This window comes from Dendrobates tinctorius, unplaced genomic scaffold (genome assembly GCF_039654945.1).
Source record: "Dendrobates tinctorius isolate UK_male_01 unplaced genomic scaffold, ASM3965494v1 ptg000040l, whole genome shotgun sequence".
Taxonomy (NCBI): domain Eukaryota; kingdom Metazoa; phylum Chordata; class Amphibia; order Anura; family Dendrobatidae; genus Dendrobates; species Dendrobates tinctorius.
Genome location: NW_027361708.1, coordinates 2,247,531 through 2,270,466, shown reverse-complemented (window position 1 = coordinate 2,270,466; position 22,936 = coordinate 2,247,531). Strand labels below are relative to the sequence as shown.

The 22,936-nt window shown below is 41.9% G+C and overlaps 1 protein-coding gene across 1 annotated transcript in view; it reads right to left on the bottom strand.

Moving 5' to 3' along the window:
- Positions 1-5,109: 5,109 nt before the first annotated feature.
- LOC141088638 (heparan-alpha-glucosaminide N-acetyltransferase-like) overlaps positions 5,110-22,936 on the bottom strand; it is a 482,560-nt gene continuing 464,733 nt past the window's right edge. Inside the window, exons 9-11 of the mRNA XM_073574776.1 lie at positions 18,174-18,244; positions 6,905-7,017; positions 5,110-5,513 (exon numbers count right to left, since the gene is read on the bottom strand). Of these exons, the coding sequence (XP_073430877.1) occupies positions 5,332-5,513; positions 6,905-7,017; positions 18,174-18,244 (366 nt within the window). The 3' untranslated portion in view covers positions 5,110-5,331. The remainder of the gene's footprint in view (positions 5,514-6,904; positions 7,018-18,173; positions 18,245-22,936) is intronic.

Below are 22,936 nucleotides of genomic sequence, written 5' to 3'. Positions count from 1 at the left end.
TCTCCAATATTTTTTTTAATTAGATTCTTTCGTCTTTGTTCTTCCTTTCCACTTCTAATAGCAGAGTTCTCAGTAGCATTTGTCAGGTGTATGGCTTTTTCTGGTCTTTTGCTTCCCTTCCCATGTTGTTCTAGTTTAAAGCTCTCCTTACAAGTGTAGCAAGGCGACTTCCAAATACCTGCTTTCCAGTCTTCGTAAGGTGCACCCCAATTCTAGCCAAAAACGTCAAATGGCGCTGCTTCCCTTCCGAGCTCTGCTATGCACTCAAATAGTCATTTACACCCACATATGGGGTATCAGCGTACTCAGGACAAATTGCACAATAACTTTTAGGGTCCTGTTACCCTTGGAAAAATAAAAATTGGGGGTGAAAAGATCATTTTTGTGGAAAAAATATGATTTTTTAATTGTACCGCTGTACGTTATAAACTTCTGTGAAGCCCTTGTGGGTTCAAAGTTCTCACCACATATCTAGATAAGTTCCTTGGGGGGTCTAGTTTCCAAAATGGGGTCACTTGGGGGGTTTCCACTGTTTAGGTACATCAGGGGCTCTCCAAACGCGACATGGCATCCGATCTGAATTCCAGCCAATTTTGCATTGAAAAAGTCAAACAGCGCTCCTTCCCTTCTGAGGTCTGCCATGCGCCGAAACAGTGGTTCCCCCCCACATATCAGGTATCAGCGTACTCAGGACAAATTGCACAATAACTTTTGCAGTCCAATTTCTCCTGTTACCCTTGGTAAAATAAAGAAAATTGAACCTGAAGTATTTTTTTTGTGAAAAAAAGTTAAATGTTCATTTTTTTTTAATATTCAAAAAATTCCTGTGACGCACCTAAAGGGTTAATAAACTTCTTGAATGTGGTTTTAAGCACCTTAAGGGGTGCAGTTTTTAGAATGGTGTCACTTTTGGGTATTTTCTATCATATAGACCCCTCAAAGTGGCTTCAAATGTGAAGTGGTCCCTAAAAATAAAATGGTGTTGCAAAAATGAGAAATCGCTGGTCAATTTTTAACCCTTATAACTTCCTAACAAAAAAAAATTTTGGTTCCAAAATTGTGCTGATGTAAAGTAAACATGTTGGAAATGTTATGTATTAAGTTTTTTGTGTGCCGTATCGCTGTGATTTAAGGGCATAAAAATTCAAAGTTGGAAAATTGCGAAATTTTCAAAATTTTCGCCAAATTTCCGTTTTTTTCACAAATAAACGCAAGTTATTTGAATGCAATTTTACCACTACCATGAAGTACAATATGTCACGAGAAAACAATGTCAGAATCACCAGGATCCATGAAAGAGTTCCAGAGTTATGACCTCATAAAGGTACAGTGGTCAGAATTGTAAAAATTGGCCCGGGAGTTAACGTGCAAACCACCCTTGGTAGTGAAGGGGTTAATGACCAAGCCAATTTTTACAATTCTGACCACTGTCACTTTATGAGGTTATAGCTCTGGAATGCTTCAACGGATCCTACTGATTCTGAGAAAGTTTTTTCGTGTCATATTGTACTTCATGTCAGTGGTAAAATTTCTTGAATATAACTTGCGTTTATTTATGAAAAAAACGGAAATTTGGCAAAGATTTTACAAATTTAGCAATTTTCAAACTTTTAATTTTAGTACACTTAAATAAGAGAGTGACGTCACACAAAATAGTTAATAATTAACATTTCCCACATGTCTACTTTACATCAGCACAGTTTTGGAAGCATAATTTTTTTCTTAGGACGTTATAAGGGTTAAAAGTGTCATGTCCAGTCCGGAGTTTATCTTCTGCTGTCTTCACTCTGGACTCGTCACGCGGGGGTTAATCTCCTCAGCCTCGTTCTGGAGCTAGCTGGGCTATTTCAGTCTCTCACAGCCTGCTGACCAATGTTAGTGATAGCTCAAGCTTCCAGTTTAGAGCCGCTGACCCTTGTACCTTGGTGATCCTTCTGCCTTTGACTGATATTCACGTGAATGACCAGGACTGATCTCTGACCCCGTCTCTTGGTACTCGTCTCTGCTGTTACGTTCCCTCTCTGGCATCTGACCCCCCGGCTTGTACCCCGACCACGTATTTCGTCTCACGTTTTGGACCCCGTGCTCATGTTCTGGCTTTCTGACTCTCGGCTTGGTATTTTGACTACGTGTATTGCTGCTCCTTCAGGTACGTCTGCTCCTGCTAGTTTCTGACTCGGTTCGTCTGACTATTCTCTCTTGCTACCTGTCACACCTGTGCTGTTGCTCAGGGTTGCTGCTCTTAGTGTGTAACCTCTCTTCCCTCACCAGCTCCCCCTGGTGGAGGTTTCACTACAAAAAGTTGATCAGCGATTTCTTATTTTTTCAACAAAATTTACAAAACCATTTTTTTAAGGACTACATCACATTTGAAGTGAGTTTGAGGGGTCAACATAACAGAAAATACCCAAAAGTGACACCATTCTAAAAACTTCACCCCTCAAGGTGCGCAAAACCATATTTAAGAAGTTTATTAACCCTTCAGGTGCTTCACAAGAACTAAAGCAATGGGGAAGGAAAAAGTGAACATTTTACTTTTTTCACAAAAAATTTAATTTGGAACCAATTTTTTTTTATTTTCACAAGGGTATCAGGAGAAAATGGACCACAAAATTTGTTGTGCAATTTCTCCTGAGTACACTGATACCCCATATGTCTGGAAAAGCCACTGTTTGGGCGCATGGCAGAGCCCAGAAGGGAGGAAGCACCGTTTGACTTTTTGAACACAAAGTTGGCTGGAATCAATGGTGGCGCCATGTCAAGTTTGGAGACCCCCTGATGTGCCTAAACAGTGGAAACCCCCCAATTCTAACTCCAACCCTGACCCCAACACACCCCTAACCCTAATCCCAACCCTAGCCATAACCACAACCTTAACCCCAACACAATCCTAACCCTAATCCCAACCCTAACCATAACCCTAACACACCCATAACCATAATCCTAAACCTAACTCTAGTCCCAACCCTAACTGTAATCCCAACCCTAACCCTAACTTTAGCCCCAACCCTAATCCGAACTTTAGCTCCAACCCTAACCTAAACTTTAGCCCAACTCACTTTAGCTCAACTCTAACCCTGATGGGAAAATGGAAGTAAATACTTTTTTATTTTATTATTTTTACCTAACTAGTGGGGTGATAAAGGGGGGTTTGATTTACAGTTTTTTTTAATTTTGATCACTGTGATAGGGTCTATTACAGTGATCAAAATGAACCAATAGGAAAAAATTCCTATTATTGCCGAATGTTGGCCTGCAGATCTCCCAGAAGTGCAATCAATTCAAAGGAGAGAGAAATGAAATGGAAAATCAGACTTTTTTTTTGTGGTCGCCGTTATACCATTAATAATGGTCATCGCAACACTGGGGTTGGTAAAAACCGACCCGAATCATGTTCTCTGGGGTCTCAGCTATTCCCGGTTACCGAGACTCCGGAGAAATTCCGACTCTGGAGGGCACTATAACCTTATTCCTCAGCGTCGTTAAACAGCGGCGCTGTGGTTTATGTACCCTTAACTGCCGTTGTTAAAAGGCATTTCGGCGGTCGTTAAAGGGTTAAAAAAACTGCTTTACTCACCTTCCCTGGATCTAGCTCTGAGTCTCTGCTGCTGCTCCCAGTTTATGGTATAGGCTGCATTGCTGATATCATATCAACAACATGCCAACCAATCAGTTAGCTCAGTAACTCTGTCCATGTAGACAGAACAATCACCTATGAGGTGCTTAGTTCTTGGCTGCCATGTTTTTGACATGAAATAAGCACTGCAGCCAATACCAAACATCGGAAGCAGCATTGTCTACTAGCCTGCTCCCCTTGAGTGAAAGGTCTCTCAATGCGTGTCTAGGGAGAGACTTGTCAGTTACTGGCATCGGGAGGGGAGACGTCATCAGGGACCCGCCTGTCTGACTAGTCACCTGTATGCCTCGATCCCCTTTTCTTTTAGAATGTTTCTCTCTGAATCGCTGCAGAGTTTCAGAGTTAAATATACATGATTTTGCCTGATGCAGGTTTGTCCTGAATCGAGCAGCATGTATCAGCTGTCAGATTCCCCTTAACTGATAAAAAATAATGTAAAGTAAATTAATAATAATTTAATAACAATAATATTGGGCCATATAAGTTAAGATGGTTGGTTCAGACCTTCAAAACAGTCAAAGTATCTCAAGAGGCCCCAAGAGAACGTTAATTGTTCACCATTGCTGAAGAGTAATAGTAACAATTGATTTACGTGCCTAATCAAAGCAGATGTTAAAACATTAGGTTTCCAGTAAAAAAATATTGTGCGGGAGAGAAGAGGGCTTTTCTTGGTACCTGGCAGGCTTTTATTCTTGTGTGTACCCCTGCAGGTATGGTTGGAATTGGCAGGGATCAAGCATATGCCACTTAATCAAGTCCTTTGAAATTACCCAAGTTTATTTTTTTTACAAAAATGGCTGTAGAAGAGATTGAGGCTTGATTGCTCCAGAGTATTTTTTAAATAAGTTTGTTATAAAAAAAAATGTGCCCTCTTAATACTCTGCGTATGCTGATCAAGTCATCTATTAAGATTTATTTGCCATCCTTAATTACGACGTACAGTCACTGTAGGAAGAAATTAATGACAACCTGTACCTTGCTTGAGGTAAGGAAGGAGGGAAGTGCACAGAATCGGCACGTACTAAACGCCCATAAATAATGTACTGATTTTGTGTAATAATTGGCATGATCTAAGACGCAGTGAGCAGTTGAGATACCCCTCTTTAATTATTATGCCCCAGGGAGAAGACATGTATCCAGTCTATTGCTGAGCATGTTTTATCCTTTTACTTCAGCCCTTCATTTTAAGTTGTGTGTCTTGTGCTAAAATATGTGTGTGAATTGTTATAGCACCAATTAAATTCAGATGTGGCTCAAAGTGTAGCGTACTATGAATGCTAAGCATGGTGCCTGTATGTTACTCATAGTCCCTATGTCAGCCATAGTACAGGCTCATTAATGGCAATTGACAGAGTAAAGAGTCTTTGGCCACATATGGCTTTAACGTTTGTACTTTTTCTGCACTCATTATTTTTGGCATCCATACATGCATAAGTTTGTTATAAACCACCAAGAAATGGAGACTCACGTCATAAGATTATTATCAGTTGTTGTTATATTATATGAGAGAAGAGAATATGTCCAAGTATTGGCCAGATGTCCATACAGACCACACACAACCTCTGCAAATGTGAGGGAAGTGTATAATCATCATTAAGATATCTCATTTGTATAAAGTTACATACAATTTGCATCATATATTGATTAAGGTTCAGTGGATATACACATAGCAGTGTCAAATAGGGCACCAGTGTTCAAATCTTTAAGAAGAATTTCTTCCTGTATAGAATGTAGGACACTAAGAGCCAGATGGAGGTACCCAGAAGATCTTGAGCAAGAAACTCATAATGCGATGTCCAGTTCTTCACCTCCCAGTTAAATGGAAAATATGAGCCCAGAAGTGAGTGTCCGACGTAGACGAAGATTGAATTCATTCCTGAATAGATTTTAAAAGAACAGATAAAATACATTCTGGTTGTCATGTAGCCTATACACAGCATCAGTTCCCACCTTTTCTTTCACACATTTCATTTAGTTAAAGACGATAATATACTTAAGATGATAACCCACCAGAATGTGGCTGATCTGTCATATCGGTCATGAACATGCAAAAACAAATTGTCAGTTAAAGGGCATTCTAAAAGTTGTGATGTGCAGAGTGGTAAATGGTCGGCAGTAATCAGTTCTTTACTTCATACACATCGGAGGTAACTGGAAGCCAACAACCGCTGAATAATCTACCGTTCCACTTTCTGGTTTTTTGCTTACTTCATTGTGAAATAATGGTCTGCCAAAAAAATCTATATCTGCAATTTCTGCCAGTTTTTTTTCAATTTTTTACGGCCTTATTTAGTCAGATTCTACATTTCTAGTAAATCTCTCAGGACCACCAGTGAAATGGAGCACCAACTTCAATATCCTGAGCCCAAAAAAGAGATTTAAGGTAACACAGAATGGTTCCAACCAGTTGATCAATACATACGTGAACTTGGAATTACTAAATCTGAAATGTGTCTTCCACGGTAAGGAATTCTTGGCTGGCAAAAGCGGCATAGTACAGTACAGTAGTGTGTCTCATTGTGATGGGTGCTGTATGTTACAAAGACTAACTTCTAACTTTTTAACTGAAACGGATATAGGCATATGCTCGTGAAAGCTAGAGAGTAGTAAGATAGTGATGGAGCGTATGTTATTTCCTAAATGTTTCTACAAGGATGGCCTTTATTGGACTGATGATTGCACTGGGTTACTTGCATTTATAGTATAGACGTTGGGTTTTCTATCAGATTTTGCTTGTATTTCCTTCAGCCCTAGTAATTTCAGATTGGTATTAATAGTATCTCTGTGCAAATAGAGTAATAACCTCTGCTATATGCCAATAATTGTGAATTTTCTTAGAGCGGGAGAAAAGGAAAACATATATAGGGCATGTGTGGGTGTGAGCCAAATCTGCCTGATATTGTTCTTTGAGAGAAACTGCAAGATTAGTAGATATCGCCTCTATTTATTATGCAACCCTGCCGTTTGAAGCTTCATTTGAGGCCATTATGTCAGCACCCTATGGCACCATGTGGTGGGAAGAATGGACTCCAGAGACCATAGGTCTCTTTTGCTAATGTGTCAGTGTCACTGTGCCCTGAAGAGACTGAACTTCACAGGCCAACAATCCGCTTCTGTCTTCCTGTCTTTATGCAGTTACTACGTGTGGTTAATGTGGCCGGGAAGGAAATGCAAACACTTGGAATTAGAATGTGAGTTCTGTGGGTCAAGTATTGATTTTACTACAGTGACCTAATCAAATAGTAGGTGCGTGATAAGATATTATACCTGGATAGATGAATGGTTGTCCTCCCCACCAGTGTCGCACATCAATCACGTAAAACATCAGCCCCAGTAGAAGGAAGGAGAAGCAGCTAAGTGTTGTGATGAACGACAGAGACCTGGAAATGTGCAGAAAGATAAAGTCATGTATCCAAAGATCAATTTGTCCTAAATACCTGCTTATTGTTACCAAAATTGAAACCATGCTCAAATGACAAGATGTAGAAAGAAATGCGGCAGTGTAAGGCATGTCATATCAAACCATTTTTCGGCCAAGCCTTGGAAAACAGCCACTAATCTAGCTGGCTTCTGTATACCCTCTGCTAATGCAAATAATTATCAAGAGGGCATGAGGTTGAGTTTCTGTTAGCAAGAGGTTGACTCCAATGCAATAGTTCTTCTAGGTATCATGATAGTCTTTGATGTCGTTTTACATTTGTTACCCCCTATTCTCTACAGACCTGCAAACAGCATCAGACAGCAGTTCTAGAGACCATTTATAGTAGTGATTCTCCATCTTAAGAGAACCAATGCATGCCCATTTCAATTGCATTGTAATCTTATTGTTCTTATTGCACATAAAGGACTTATCGCCAGTAGGGTAAAATATGTAATTTGTGAATCTACATAAAAGTTATAAGTAATAATATTAAGTGATTGACTCCATGTTTCAAATAAGACTGTCCTCGTTCTTTTGGGTATTTTTAATACTTGGATGGGCTAGTCTGGTTCTGTCTGTGGAACCTGTCACCAGTTTTGGCCGATATGAGATACGGCCACCACCTTTCAGGGCTGATATACAGCATTCTATAATGCTGTATCTCTTCCCCTAACCCGACCTGTAAGAGGAGCAAAATAACTTTTATTATACTCACCTGCAGGGTGGACCAGTTCGAGGGGTGTCGCTCTTCTTGGTTTGATGATTCCCATGCTTTTACTATCGCCGTCCTCCTTCTTGCTTTGTGTAAATGATGTGTTCCTGTGTCATCCACAGTCTCCCTAACATTGCGCTCCTGCGTAGGCCTACTTCTCAAAGTACTGCATTGGCCATGCGCCTGTTCTCTTTGACCTTTCCCGCCACCTGCGCATTATAGAATGCTGTATATCAGCCCTGAAAGGTGGTGGCCGTATCTCATATCTAATAATAATAATAATATTATTAATAACATTTGGTTTAAAGGTAACCTGTCACTAGATTCATACTGCCCAGACAAGGGACTATAGGGAGAAATGTGACTAGTCTGGCAACATTTCTGGCTAGCTTCTTATGCTCTGCTGGTGATTCACAGGACTCTTTCTATGTTCAAACATAGGAGATACCTGTCAATTACCTGAAGCTGAGTGGGGAAAAGGCGGACCGGGGGTAGCGCCGGACTAGTCATATCTCTCCTATAGTCTCTGGCTGGCTCTTCAAATTAAGTTTTCCCTGAAACACGCAGCCAGGGTTTTTGATTCATGTTGCTCATGGTTTGGGCTGCATGAATCTAGTGACAGGTTCCCCTTAATGTAAACTGAGACGAAGTGCATCAATGCCCAATTGTTGCCCATAAAGTATTGTCCCATGTTAGATTTCACTTAGTATAAAAGATAGCTGTTGATAAATCATATAGACTGTGAATCATCAGGACTGAATCTGAGCCATAATATTAAAGAAATACAGCCCATTAGCAAACTACAGATCACCAATATATAGATGACATAGGCTATAGTCTGAGCTGTGCTTCATGATTTAGTCTATAGATTGCTGACAGGACCTTTGGGAAACTGCAGGGAACATGAAATTCTTCTGGCTCTTGTAACTCATATTTATTACAAGAAACTCTGAAGATTAATAATTCCAAATGAAAATATAGTAGAAACAATACCCTGTTCCCCTACCCTGTTACCTGATTTTCTGGGCTGCTGTAAAACAAAGGGATGGAATGATTATACAGGTGAGAACGAGAGGTGCACCATAACTACAGCACTCATGCACTGTGAGTAGCCAAACCATGTCATGGTTCTATTGGTATGGGTCAAAATAATAGGCAGCTGGTCGGCACTTCGTGTGATCGTGGTGCACGTGGAGAAAAACAGCAAAATGGAAAGAAATCCCGTCACTCACGTGTAGAATAATTACTTATATAATCCAGTGAAATCCAAACAATCAGACGTTTCGGCCCATACCAGGCTTTCGTCAATTGATGAAATAAGCAACTATTCTACGCGTGAGTGCCGGGATTTCTTTCCATTTTGCTGTTGAAATGGGTGTCGTGAACTTTAGTGCCCATCCATCCATGGATGACCCGCCAGAATAAATTTGGATAGTGAAAGGAGAAGGTACAGGGAAGAATGTTCAAAAATATGGTAATAAGGGATGAGCTAATAGGTAGATTTACTATTGGTGTCTACGAGACATGGGGGTCCATATCCTGCTCTAAAGCACCCAGCAGCGTCTATTATAGCTATATAAAGGGGTGCATTATTGGACTGCACAGAACTCGTATACTGTTCCCGTACATGGGCCATCTTCTGTCTGTGTCCGCCCCTGCAAGAGCGTACAAATTATATTCAATTTGTCAGATATCTTCAGGGCAGAAATGCTTGCTACTGTGCCAGCATGTGCCAATACCCTTCCAATATTGTATAAATCATACAGCAAGAAAGTACAGAGGTACAAACATAATGTTAACACAAGAAAGAACTGAACAACAGACACTTGACTGAATTGTATCAGTAGTTCAATACTTATAGCCCGTGCCACAATGCCTAAAGTCATGTATTCTAGGTTTCTGGGTATTACACAATAGATCTGCAAGCACTGGTCATTACATTCACAGCTGTGATGCCCCTGATCTCCTCTCATTGCTGCACGTACTGAATACATTATAGAAATTAAATAAATAACATAAGGGAATCTTTCCAGCTCATACTTCGTCCCTGATAGTACTCATCTGTGCTTCTTTATTTTAATACTTCCTAAAAGCCATTTATCTGTCCGTTGAAGAGATGCCTACACCATCTGCATACCGAATGCGTATAAGTAACTGGCTATTGATTTTCAGTTCTTCTGTAAAGCTGTCAAGTGCCTTCTTGGGTGTAAGAATCACATGAAGAGTTGAGGGGAAGTTGAGAAATCTTCCACATGTGTTTTTTCATTTCACTTATGTATTCTAGACATTGAATATGTAAATATGAGACTTAATAAATCTGTATAACTTCATTCAGACCACATTTCTCAAGAGAAATACTTACATTATGTTGAAGTTGGGATATGCACTAGATCTTGTGAAAGTGTATTTTGAATAGTGATATTGCTAGACATGTCAGTGATTAGCTGCAGCCATCAAATATCTGAACCACCAGTAGAGGATGTACAAAGTCATATGAATATGTGACTGCTGTGGTCGATCACTATCTGGAAGGGTCAAGAATTGGTCACCACTGTGGGCTGTGATTGACTGCAGCAGTGTTAGGCGTCGGGTTCCTGACGCTGCACAGCAGGAAGCCCGAGAGTTGCCTTCAGCGGTCTCCAATTCCTCTCCAGCCGCAGTGGAGCCTGCTCAGCAGACTCGTCGATCCCGGTGCTCTGCCCACACCAGCATTGTGGGCTTGGTTGCTGCTGCCACCTCTGGTCCAGCTATAGCAATGCATGCTGGTCAGCAGCAAATGATTCCAGGGACTAAGTCCTCCTTTCGGTCCACTGAGCATGCCCGTGGGACGATCTCCCATTGGAGATCGGAGGTCACATGTCCAGGGCCTTCTCCAGCTCGGATTGAACCATCAGGAAGGCCCTGGAAGGACGCTGCTATCAAAGGTTCGCATGGCCGCCCTGCCATGTGCTATAATAGTGGAACGCCCTCACCCAGGGCAGCGGGGTACTCGGTACAGGGCCCGTTGATTTCAATGGGAGATGTCACGGTAGCTGTGACCCGGTCCGTGGCCCTGGGCGTCCATTGTAAAAGGGGAATGTTGAGCGTGTGGATGATGATTAAAGTTTATAAGTGAATGATTCGTGACGCCACCTGTGGTGTTCGGCAATGAAGATGTTAAGCCGACGCTGCAGACAGATCCTCTGGGACAGATGGTGTGGTGCAGCAATGATGTTGTGGCCCTCCACAGGTAGGGCTGTAGTCCCAGGGCAGTGTAGATGGAGAGGTAGTGAGGAGAGGAGAACGGTGTAGCGTTAGGCACAGAGATGTAGCAGTGCTGAGTGGGTTGGCGCAGGAATAAGCGGAGGATACCAGGGCATGTAGTTCCAAAGCTTTACTCAGTCTGTTGTGCATACAGGTGCCCGCATCCGTGCCGTGTCCTCCAGGTCAGGGGCTCAGTCAACCTCCAGGCAAGATGAAGTACTCCGTTCCAACACTCCGCCAACATGTGCCTTTCCTGAACGTCTCCATTCTAGCGCTTGTAATGAAGTACTCACAGTACTGAGTTACACTGGCGTTCCTCCTTTCAGATGTTCCTTTGAACTCTACTTGTACGGTAGACAACTGTAGCCTGCTTCGGGGACTCCTTGCTACTAGGTCCCGACTCACTCTCGTTGCTGTTGTGGCCCCAAGTCTTTTGTGGGAATAAAGTGGTGACAACTTCTATTCCTCCGGTGTCTGCTGCAGGACCATTAGTATCCATACAACCTCGGGGACCGGACCCCAGCCATGTGCTGAGAACTTGAGGAAGGGCTCTGCTCTAACCCTAATCCTTAGTTCTCTTCTTCTCCTTACGTTCCATACAAAACTATCTTTCTTATGGAGAATTAGACTTTCTAAATATCTCTTTCCAGTGCCAGCATACCCAGGTATATATAACAAGAGGTACCCGGATACCGGCGGGTAACCACTGACCCATTGTGTGCAAGGACAGACTCGGTTACTTCACAGAGTCCACACTAGCCGGCGTACAAGCGTGAGCTGTTAAACGTCACAGATCACGACTAAGTGAACTACCGCTCAGATCGGGTACAATATCTACAGTGGTGGACACCACTAACCAGCATGAGAACAGTGCTGGTAAACGCACGTAGCTGCGCACGGTGCCACACTGGCAGACACTGCAGTATCAGCGGTATGTGAGGCCTGTACAGACCGGCGCCCCAAGGTGCTACAGGACGAAGAGCTGACTACACTGCGGCGCTAAGCAGTGCTAGTGCTAGATGCTAACTCAGATTCTAGGACCCTAACTCATGCGTATCAAAGGGAGGGAGTCTTAATGAGTCAGTCACCAGTCTCATACATCTGTCATCACTCACACCGCTAAACAGTATAGTATCAAAGTCTATTGTGGCGCCCCTGAGGGTTCAGTCGCCACAGAGGTACTGCACCTCCTCCTGAGGTGTGGTACTCCACCATTCAGGTAAGGTGGAGACACCTGACCACATTCCAACACCTGCATCCCTCACAACATAGTAGTGTAGCAAAGCACCTTTGGTATCTCCCTGCTTGGAACACGAACAGTGCTGGGAGGTGGGTGGAGCTTAGTCTGCACAAGAGAGCGGGAGAGGATTGGCACTAGGTCAGTCTGACTAGGTCAGTCTGTGAGAGGAGATCCCCTGAGTGGGATGGATTGAAGGAAGTGCTGCAGCAGTCTCCTGTGACCTGGAGCTGCTGGCACGGGAAAGAGAACTAGAAAGCCTGATTCTCCAGAAAGAAGAAAGATTAGTACGGAACGTAAGGAGAAGAAGAGAACTAAGGATTAGGGTCGGAGCGGTGCCATTCCTCAAGTTCTAAGCGCATGGCCGGGGTCCGGTCCCCGAGGTTGTATGGATACTAATGGTCCTGCAGCAGACACCGGAGGAATAGAAGTTGTCACCACTTTATTACCATCTACGACTTGGGGGAACAACAGAAACGTGAGTGAGCCGGGACTTGATAGCAAGGAGTCCCCGAAGCAGGCTACAGCTGTCTGCCGTACAAGTAGAGTTCTAAATAACATCAAGAAGGAGGAACTTGGGTTTAATACACAACCACAAGTACTTCAGTGCAAGCGCTAGAAAGGAGACGTTCAGAACAGGCACGCGAAAGGGAGAGCTGGAAAGGTTAATTCCATCTGCCTGGGAGTTGGCTGAGCCCCTGATCTGGAGACCGCAGCATTGAAGCGGGCACCAGTCTGTGCCAAGAACGTGAGTAAAAGAACTGGAACTGCATTCATCTGTCTCATTGCCTTCTTCCTGCGCCAACCCACACAGCACTGCTACATCTCCGTGCCTAACACTGCACCATCTACTTCTCGCTATCTCCTCATTTGCCAAGCTCATCTACTCTGCCCTGGGACTACAGCCCTACCTGTGGAGGGCTACAACATCATTGCTACACCACACCATCTGTCCCAGAGAAGCAACCCTGCAGCGCTGGTCAAACTGACCAGAAACCACAGGTGGCGTCACGAATCATCTCAACGACTTTATCCACATCACTCTACACCCCTTTTACATTGACTGCCTGAGGCCACGGATCGGGTCACTGACACTGTAACTGTAACATCTCCCATTGAAATCAACGGGCCCGGCACAGAGTACCCCACGGCCTCTGGGGGCGAGTCACGTGCGTCACTTAGAAACCCAATGTGTACCTTAGTTACCAGCTCCCTGCATCAGCGCCCTGGTAACTAAGGTACACATCGGGTTTCTAAGCACAGCGCTGTGCTTAGAATCCCTGCGTTTACCTTAGTTACCAGCTGATCGCTGGTCTCCCGCCTGTCACACGCAGCGATGCGTGCTGGCCAGCGGGAGACCAGCGACCAAAAAAATGTCCAGGGCTTTCCTACAGCAATCAGCGATACCGGCAGGGGGGCCGGTCGCTGATCGCTGTCACACACAGCGATCTCGCTGGTGAGATCGCTGTTGCGTCACAAAATTTGTGACTCAGCAGCGATCTCGCTAGCGAGATCGCTATGTGTGACGGGACACTAAGCATCTCAAACCTTTAGGAGGAGCTTATATGCATAATTGGTTATGCAAAGTAGAGGGATTTGACTGGTTCTCACCAGTTCACCCAAACCAGTTGTTAAAATGATAACAGATCTTGGAACTGGTTGAATGCAGGATGCCAATCTTGGATGTTTTCTTGCTGAATTCAATTGTATTTATCTTTAAGATGCTGAAGCTGTGCCACTGGAGCAATGAGCCCGGAGGCAGCTCGATGACAAAGAGGTAAGTGCTCTGTAGTAGATCAGAAGATTGAGGGGAATGCGCAAATTGTATTATTAACTGGGGACAGTGTTTATATGGAAATTATAGAATACTTTTGGAGGGTCAGGGATTAGACTAAGCAGATACTTACTGGTTCACTCTGTTGCCCACTACACTTTGAGAAGTCTTCATGTAATGTACAGTGCAATGTGTAGTATGTTCTATGTGATATAATGTTAAGTATAATGGCCTCAAGAATGCAATAACGTTGTTATAGTCTGCCCAGCACCAGACAGTGAATAGGGTAAAATAGAGTTAAGTCCAGAATTGAGCCCAGAGAGGGAGGAGAGGCTGTGCAGCAGGATCAGAAAGGACTTCCTGGCAGTTAGTCAGAAAGAGCCCAGAGTGTGCACAGTAAAGAACTAAGGTCTAGTGTGAACAGTGCTGCATGCAGTAGGTGTCCTTGTGGCAAGAAAGGAACTACCAGAGCAGATAGTAAGAGCCTGTAAGATGTAGAGAGGTAAAGGAAAGCAAAAGGAAGAGACTATGTATATTATTGTAGCTACTAAACGTCTGCAATAAAGAAAATTAAGTGTTGCCATATTGGGACACATCCTCTCCTAAATCACAGGACGCAATGCTACAAAATGGAGTATATGACTCTCTTGGACTGGAAACTGAGAGTAGCTGTGAGGGGTCATAGCGTAACACCTTGACCCATGCGGTCCCTGCAAAGGAAAAGGAGCAGTAGCATTACACCTCAACCTGTGCGGTCCCCACAGAGGAAAGCAGAAGCTCCCAAGATAGTGTGCTGGACTGTGCAAAGAGTAGAGGAACTAAGTGAACAGGATAGACCGTTTTCAGGGAAGAAGGAGAAATGTGTGTTCATGTCGCTTGTGTTTAAAGAAATGTGCTTGAAGATAAATGCCGCCTATCAGCTGTCTACAGTACATAATAAGTTATTCTCCCTTTCATGAATTGAATAACATCTGGTCCTGGCAAACCAGCATCATTGGTTACATGTGGCCTGCACTTGCATACCGCCCCTACAACACAAGTCCACACACCCAGCCATGATCCTGACTTTCATGTAACGTGCTGGGGCACAGGAGACGAGTACCTCGCCCATGGCTACCATCCCTCACCATGTTACAACTCAACAATGCTGATAAAATATCAGTTGGTTCTGTGAACTGGTAGAAAGCAAGACGCCAATCCAAACCACTTCCTGGATTCAATGATATTCGCGGCTTTAAGATGCTAATACAATTAAAAATGTTACCAGTGCTATTGGGTGCAGCGAGACTTCACTCCGCATCTTCTCAGTGATGTAGCGCCATGATTACTGAATTACTGCCATGATTACTTATTACTGCTGGGGTACTTTAGATAGGTATAGCACTATGTGGAGTGTGTAGAGGTCAAGAGTGATGAGCTAAAGATTAGAATTGAGTGAATTTGCTCTGGTCCCTGCTTATTCGACAAGCTATTGTGCTTACTGAATAAGCTGCAGAGGAAACCCGGATACATGGATCGCTCCGACTGATCAGCGCCGCAGATGCATGTGTCACAGTCACAGCACATGCATGGAGAGCCCAACACACAGGTTATCCGTGCATGTGCTGTGACTGTCACACGGCCGCAACATATGCAAGTGATCAGCCGGCACTCTCCAGGTATCCAGGTTCCCTCTGCAGCTTGTTCAGTAATCCCTATAGCTTGCCGAATAAGCAGGGACCCAAACAAATTTGCTCAACTCTACTAAAGATGTCTGTGTATTACATTATGCAGACATGAGTTGTGAATGGAAGAAGTGGATGGAAGAACTTGGCCATTTATGCATCAAATGACCAAGTTCTCCAAAAAATATGACATAGTGGTCATGGGAGATTTCAACTATCCAGACATTTGTTGGGAATCTCTCTCAGGCAAAACTAACAGGTCAAGCAAATTCTTATCTTCTCTTGCTGACAACTTTATCTTCCAAAAGGTAGGGGAGAAAACAAGGGGATCTGCTACCTTGGATCAAATCCTTATAAACAGGGAGGAAATGGTTGAAGAGGTAAGAGTGGCTGGGACCCTAGGAGGTAGCGACCATGCTATTTTAGAATTTTGGTTAACTAGAGGAGGAAGACCAGTGAAGACTCAGACTTCAAGATTAGATTTCAGAAAGGCAGATTTTAAGAGACTCAGAAAGAGAATCAGAGGGATCCAATTGCTGGATATCCTTAAGGAGAAAAATGTCCAGGAAGGATGGTAAATCTTGTAAAATTAGATTCTCAAAGAACAATCCATTTACAATTCCAAAAAGAGGGAAGAATTTTGAAGCATTTAAGGAAACCAGGATGGATGAACACAGAACTTAAACACATGCTAAAAGGGAAGAAAGAAATGTTTCTCAAATGGAAAGAGGGAGGCATATCTAAAGAAGAATATATTGATGTCTGCAGAACCTGCAGGGCACGAATCAGATTAACTAAAGCTATCAATGAATTAAGGCTTGCAAGAGATGTCAAAAGTAATAAAAAAGGATTTTGGGGATATGTCAATAGTAAAAGAAAAGTCAAAGATGCTATAGGATTTTTACAGGATGAAAATGATGAAATGGTAAGAAAGGATGTTGAGAAGGCTGAACTTTTAAATTCCTATTTTACATCTGTTTTCTCTCAAAGGAAATGTAACATCAACTGTTCTTCAATGTTCTATTAAACGAATAGAAGAATCCAGGATATCTATAAACAGAAAGATAGTGAGGAATCACTTAGTTAACATAAATGAATTCAAGTCTCCAGGTCCAGATGAATTACACCCCAGAGTACTGAAGGAGATAGCAGAAGAAATTTTTGAACCACTCTCCATAATCATTGAAAATTCTTGGAGAATAGAGGTCCGAGAAGACTGGAAAAGAGCAAATGTTGTTCCTATCTTCAAAAAGGGGAAGAAGGTGGACCCAGGAAACTATTGGCCGGTGAGTCTGACTTCTGTACCAGGAAAGAGCTTTGAACAAATTATTAAACAACATGTATGTAAGTACCTGGATAAGAATGAAGTGGTTAACCAGAGTCAGCATGGGTTTGTAACTAATAAGTCATGTCAGAGTAACTTAATTTCCTTCTATGACAGAATCGCTGAATGGGTGGATCAGGGAAATGCTGTAGATATAGTATATCTTGACTTCAGCAAAGCATTTGACAAAGTATCTCACACCATCCTTATTGAAAAAATGACTAAGTATGGAATGGACAAGGCAACTGTTAGGTGGATTTATAACTGGCTTAGTCTTCAAACCCAAAGAGTGGTCGTAAATGGCTGCACATCCAGTTGGAAAAATATCTCAAGTGGGGTACCACAGGGTTCTGTTCTGGGCCCTGTATTGTTCAACATCTTTATCAATTTATGATTTAGATGAAGAAATTGAAGGTACACTGATTAAATTTGCTGATGACACAAAGCTAGGCACTCTGGCAGTGAGTGTGAGTGTTCCAACATTATATTTCATCTGTAGGGCGCCAGGGTGTGGGAACACTACAGCTTGTTGCCACAACTACCACCCTGGCCATCTTACACATGTGTGCAGAGGGAGTGATAACAGCGCACTCACTGAAGTGATCGGTGACTGTTAGAACCATCTGCAATCACCCCAAAGACTGAAAGCAAGTGGCTGCAGGAAGAATATAGTTTAATTTTCTCCCCGGATGTGCCCTTCCATTTAAACTACCTTAAATGTCTCAAGCAATGTTTATCTGTAGATTACCACTGTGCATTTAGGTAAATACCTTTTTTATGTTGTCGAGAGATTCCCTTTAAACTTCATTTTTTTCAAACTTTGACACATTACATATTATTCAGAACATTACCTTTCTATTGCCATTTTATTTTATTGTTACTCATTGTTTGAAAGATAAAAATACACACTTCTGATTACTAATAAAGGTACGCTGTATGGCCTTTGGATTTTCAATAGAAAAAAGTGAGAAGTAGTAGTGAGTAATTAATATGGCAACTTGTGATGGCCGTAACAAGTTTATTAATGCAGCCTTGGGGCTCCACAAAGCTTTCTTACCATGAAATGGACGAGTATGAAAACCTGTTAATGTTTAGGTTTGGTCTGAATAAAGGCTGAGCTTTGTTACAGCAAATGCTCTAGTTTGGCTAAGAAGCACTTACCAGAGGTTTTTATTGATGGGAATAAATCCTTCATCCCTTGTACACTTGGTTAAGATGGCCGCGATAATCCCCTGCGGAAAAAGAAATAAGCCCACCAGTTTAGAAGAAAGGATTGATGGTTGAACTGTGAACATCAGAAGCTGAGGGGACAGATGGACATTCTGTGATCTTAAGTGTTTTTATTGATTACACCGTGCACAAATGTATAGTTTAACCTCTTTGTCACCACGAGGACATACACAGAATTGACCTCCAACTCCTTGCATGACTTGTCTAACTCCTCATCAATGACAATGCTTGTAAGACATGCAAACAAAAAATAAGGAAACGGATACATTCTCTGTTTTATGCAAATCCACAAATCATGACAAGGTCAATAAGAATTGATGGAGGTAATGCTGGCCATAGATTAGCAGGCAAGATTTATTCACAATTTAAGATGTCTGGTAAAGAAGCTGCAGAGATTATCACCAACTCTGTTTCAGAAAATCTAAATAATAGCTTTAAAAACTAATAATATTATCAGAGGAAAACAGTGGAAAATATTTGTTTTTGTCAGATCTGGCAGAAAAATATCATTAAATATTTAAGAGCTGTGAATGTATTGCATTTTATGGCCTCTTTAATCTTAATAACCGTTCTCTACATTCTAGCTCTCACAAATATTCTATGAATCATCTCAGCAAACAGCACCATGAAAGTTATGATCTCCAGGTCTGTCTCTCACATTAGCCAAGTTTAAAGGGAGCTGTGAACAGTGACTTAAATCGCCTGTGAAGTACAGTAGTAGCCCGACCTAACAGGACAGGTCACACATTTTTGACAAGCCAGTGTTTCCTCCATGACAAAAAAACACACAAGGGAGTAATCCAGCACCAATGTAGACCTGAAAATGAAGAATCTCGTATTACCCCGTGTGTAAGCATGTAGAGCAATTAATATCAGGCAATTCAATTCATACATACTGGATCTTCTGATAAACTGCAATGATATATATATGTCTTACATAACTATATCCTATTGATTACTGCCTAGAAATGAACGGAACCTCTCATATTATTAATACTGTCTGATCTATCCAATTAGTAGGAGAAACTGAGCAGACAAGAAGCTTAATGTATTGTTTTCTACAAAAAGACTCCCTATAACTTTATGAACTTAAAGCCTTGCTGACTGTTGACGTTTGAGTCCAGTGGACAGTTCTTCTTGCTGGATAGTATTCTTCATGCACATTTCTTGCAAAGCTGGAAGATCTTTAGTTTCCTGGCCCTTTAAATAATTGGAAAAGCTATTAATAAAGAGATGCTATAGTCCTAAATATAATGGAAACATTGGAGCTAGCGTATACTGATTGGCAGCGTTCTGGTCCTTGAATTAATGAGAAAGCTAGGGGGCATAACTTAATGGAGTGAGACAATAGTTTAGAGGGATTGTTCAAAATTTGACAAGCGTCTGCCTTTATTCCCAAACACAGACCCCCTATGTGAACAGGGAATTCCAATCCTAGACACAGATCATGAACAGACAGAATTCTGGAAGATTCAGAAACGCTGATCAATGTTAAAGCCACCAGATATGATACTATGATAATGATTACATTTTGCTCTTATTTAGAGTGATTGAACTAATTGTATTAACCAAGAAAATTAACTTCAAAAGCTCTATGACCTTCATGAAAAGTTGGACAAATTGCAAAAGTTTAACTTAAAAATAGTTCTCCACATAGAAATAGGAAAGGTTCTGCAGCACGTGTGTCTACTGTATTTCTACAAACCCTATACAGATTTAGGCTGAGCCTACAGTACGACATTTGCTACATGACAGCAATTCCCTGAAAAGTCGCATTTAAAGAATATTTGTGCAATTTGACTGCCACTTGCTGTCATATGACTGTTTTAGAGCTGATATTTTGCTGTAACTTAAACATTCTAAGTATCAGATACTGTACGTCGCATGCAAATCGTATATTGTGCATTGAGGTCTACCACAAGTGTGTTGCATTCAACTTGTGACTTGTGACAGAAAATCCACATTTGGAAACATTTGTAACTGTGTCGCAGTATGTCACCTGTATCAATGTCGTAGGAAGTCATTACATCCAATATTGCCATGTGTTGCTATGATTTCAGTGTTGCACACCGGTCACTGTTTACTGACATCACGGGATCACATTCATATCCCGCATGCGCAAAACGCAGTGATGGCGATGGACGGAGCTACCTGAGCCACCTCTCCTTGAGAAAGCAACAGCAAAATGCGCGTCGGGGCAGTGATGGGACTTTCAGCTTTTCTACAACATGGGTAATTGTCAGACTCCATTCATGACATAGCATTATCAGTTGCTTTAAGTCACATGTGGGAAACTAGGATAGTGTTCTTATACTCAAAACAACCGGTCAGTACTATATGGTGGCACACTAATTACCAGCATTTCTTCTTTCAGTTTACGTCCACTCCTAGGCATGTGGAGATTGTCCACCTGTTTCACCACAGTTTGTGGTTGAGTCTCACACAGCACTCAGCACTTTCTGATACTTCACATCGTATGTTGTCTCCTTATCCCATAAATGACATCATCTTCTGGTTAATCCACCCCTTGTGTTTCTCCTTTTCCTCATTAATTAATTGTTCCGATACCTGATGTATTATGTTTTACATGATTTTCTAAATAAAATTTTCATCTTTTATTCCATCCTTTGTGGCTCATGGTTACTCCATGTGTTCTTTTGTACCAGTGATCTGGGAGTTCTAGGTCCTAAAGAGTACTGTTGCTACCACCTACAACGTTTTCATTTTTCTTTCTCACACTTCCACATCCATTGCCAGGGACACTTTTTCATTTAACATACAGGTGCATCTCACAAAATTAGGATATCATCAAAAAGTTAATTTATTCAGTTCTTCAATGCAAAAAGTAAAATTCATATATTATATAGAGTAATTACAAACAGAGTGATCTATTTCAAGTGTTTATTTCCGTTACTGTTGATGATTATGGCTTACAAAACCCAAAAGTCATTATCTCAGTAAATTAGAATACTTTATAACACCAGCTTGAAAAATGATTTTAAAACCTGAAATGTATCTTGAGTAAATGCATTCAATAATGGGTCGGGGCTCCTTTTGCATCAATTACTGCATCAATGTGGCGTGGCATGGAGGCGATCAGTCTGTGGCACTGCTGAGGTGTTATGGAAACCCAGGTTGCTTTGATAGCAGCCTTCAGCTTGTCTGCATTGTTGGGTCTGGGGTCTCTCATCTTCCTCTTGACAATACCCCATAGATTTTCTATGGGGTTAAGGTCAGGCAAGTTTACTGGCCAATCAAGCACAGTGATACTGCTGTTTTTAAACCAGATGTTCGTACTTTTGGCAGCGTGGACAGCAGCCAGGTCCTGCTGGAGAATGACATGTCCATCTCCAAAAAGCTTGTCTGCAGAGGGAAGCATAGAGTAGTGTAAAATTTAGTGGTAGACGGCGACACTGACATTGGTCTTGATAAAACACAGTGGACCTACACCAGCAGATGACATGGCTCCCGAAACCATCATTGATTGTGGATACTTCACACTACACCTTGGAAATCAAGGTCTCAGAGTCTGGAGGAAGAGTGGAGAGGCACACAATCCAAGCTGCTTGCGGTTTAGTGTGAAGTTTTCACAATCAGTGATGGTTTAGGGATTCATGTCATCTTCTGGTATAGGTCTACTGTGTTTTCATAGAATCATAGAATCATAGAATCGTAGAGTTGGAAGGGACCTCCTGGGCCATCTGGTCCAACCCCCTGCTCAAAGCAGGATTCGCTAAATCATCCCAGTCAGATGTCTGTCCAGCCTCTGTTTGAAGACTTCCATTGAAGGAGAACTCACCACTTCTCGTGGCAGCCTGTTCCACTCATTGATCACTCTAACTGTCAAAAAGTTTTTTCTAATATCTAATCTGTGTCTCCTCCCATTCAGTTTCATCCCATTGCTTCTAGTCTTTCCTTGTGCAAATGAGAATAAAGTTGATCCTTCTACAATGTGACAGCCCTTTAGATATTTGTAATTTGTTCAAAGATCTTTCCTGGTATAGAAGTCAGACTCACCGGCCTATAGTTACCTGGGTCCACCTTCTTCCCCTTTTTGAAGATAGGAACAACATTTGCTCTTCTCCAGTCTTCTGGCACTTCTCCTGTTCTCCAAGAATTTTCAAAGATTATAGAGAGGGGTTCAAAAATTTCTTCTGCTATCTCCTTCAGTACTCTGGGGTGTAATTCATCTGGACCTGGAGACTTGAATTCATTTAGGCTAGCTAAGTGTTTCCTCACTATCTTTCTGTTTATAGATATCCTGGATTCTTCTATTCCCTTAATAGGACAGTGAATAACAGTTGATGTTACATTTCCTTTCTGAGAGAAAACAGATGCAAAATAGGAATTTAAAAGTTCAGCCTTCTCAACATCCTGTCTTACCATTTCATCATTTTCATCCTGTAAAAATCCTATAGCATCTTTGACTTTTCTTTTACTTTTGACATATCCCCAAAATCCTTTATTATTGCTTTTGACATCTCTTGCAAGCCTCAATTCATTTTCAGCTTTAGATAATCTGATTTGTGCCCTGCAGGTTCTGCAGACAGCATTATATTCTTCTTTAGATATGCCTCCCTCTTTCCATTTTATAAACATTTTTTTCTTCCTTTTTAGCATGTGCTTAAGTTCTGTGTTCATCCATCCTGGTTTCCTTAACTGCTTCCTATTCTTCCCTCTTTTCGGAATTGTTA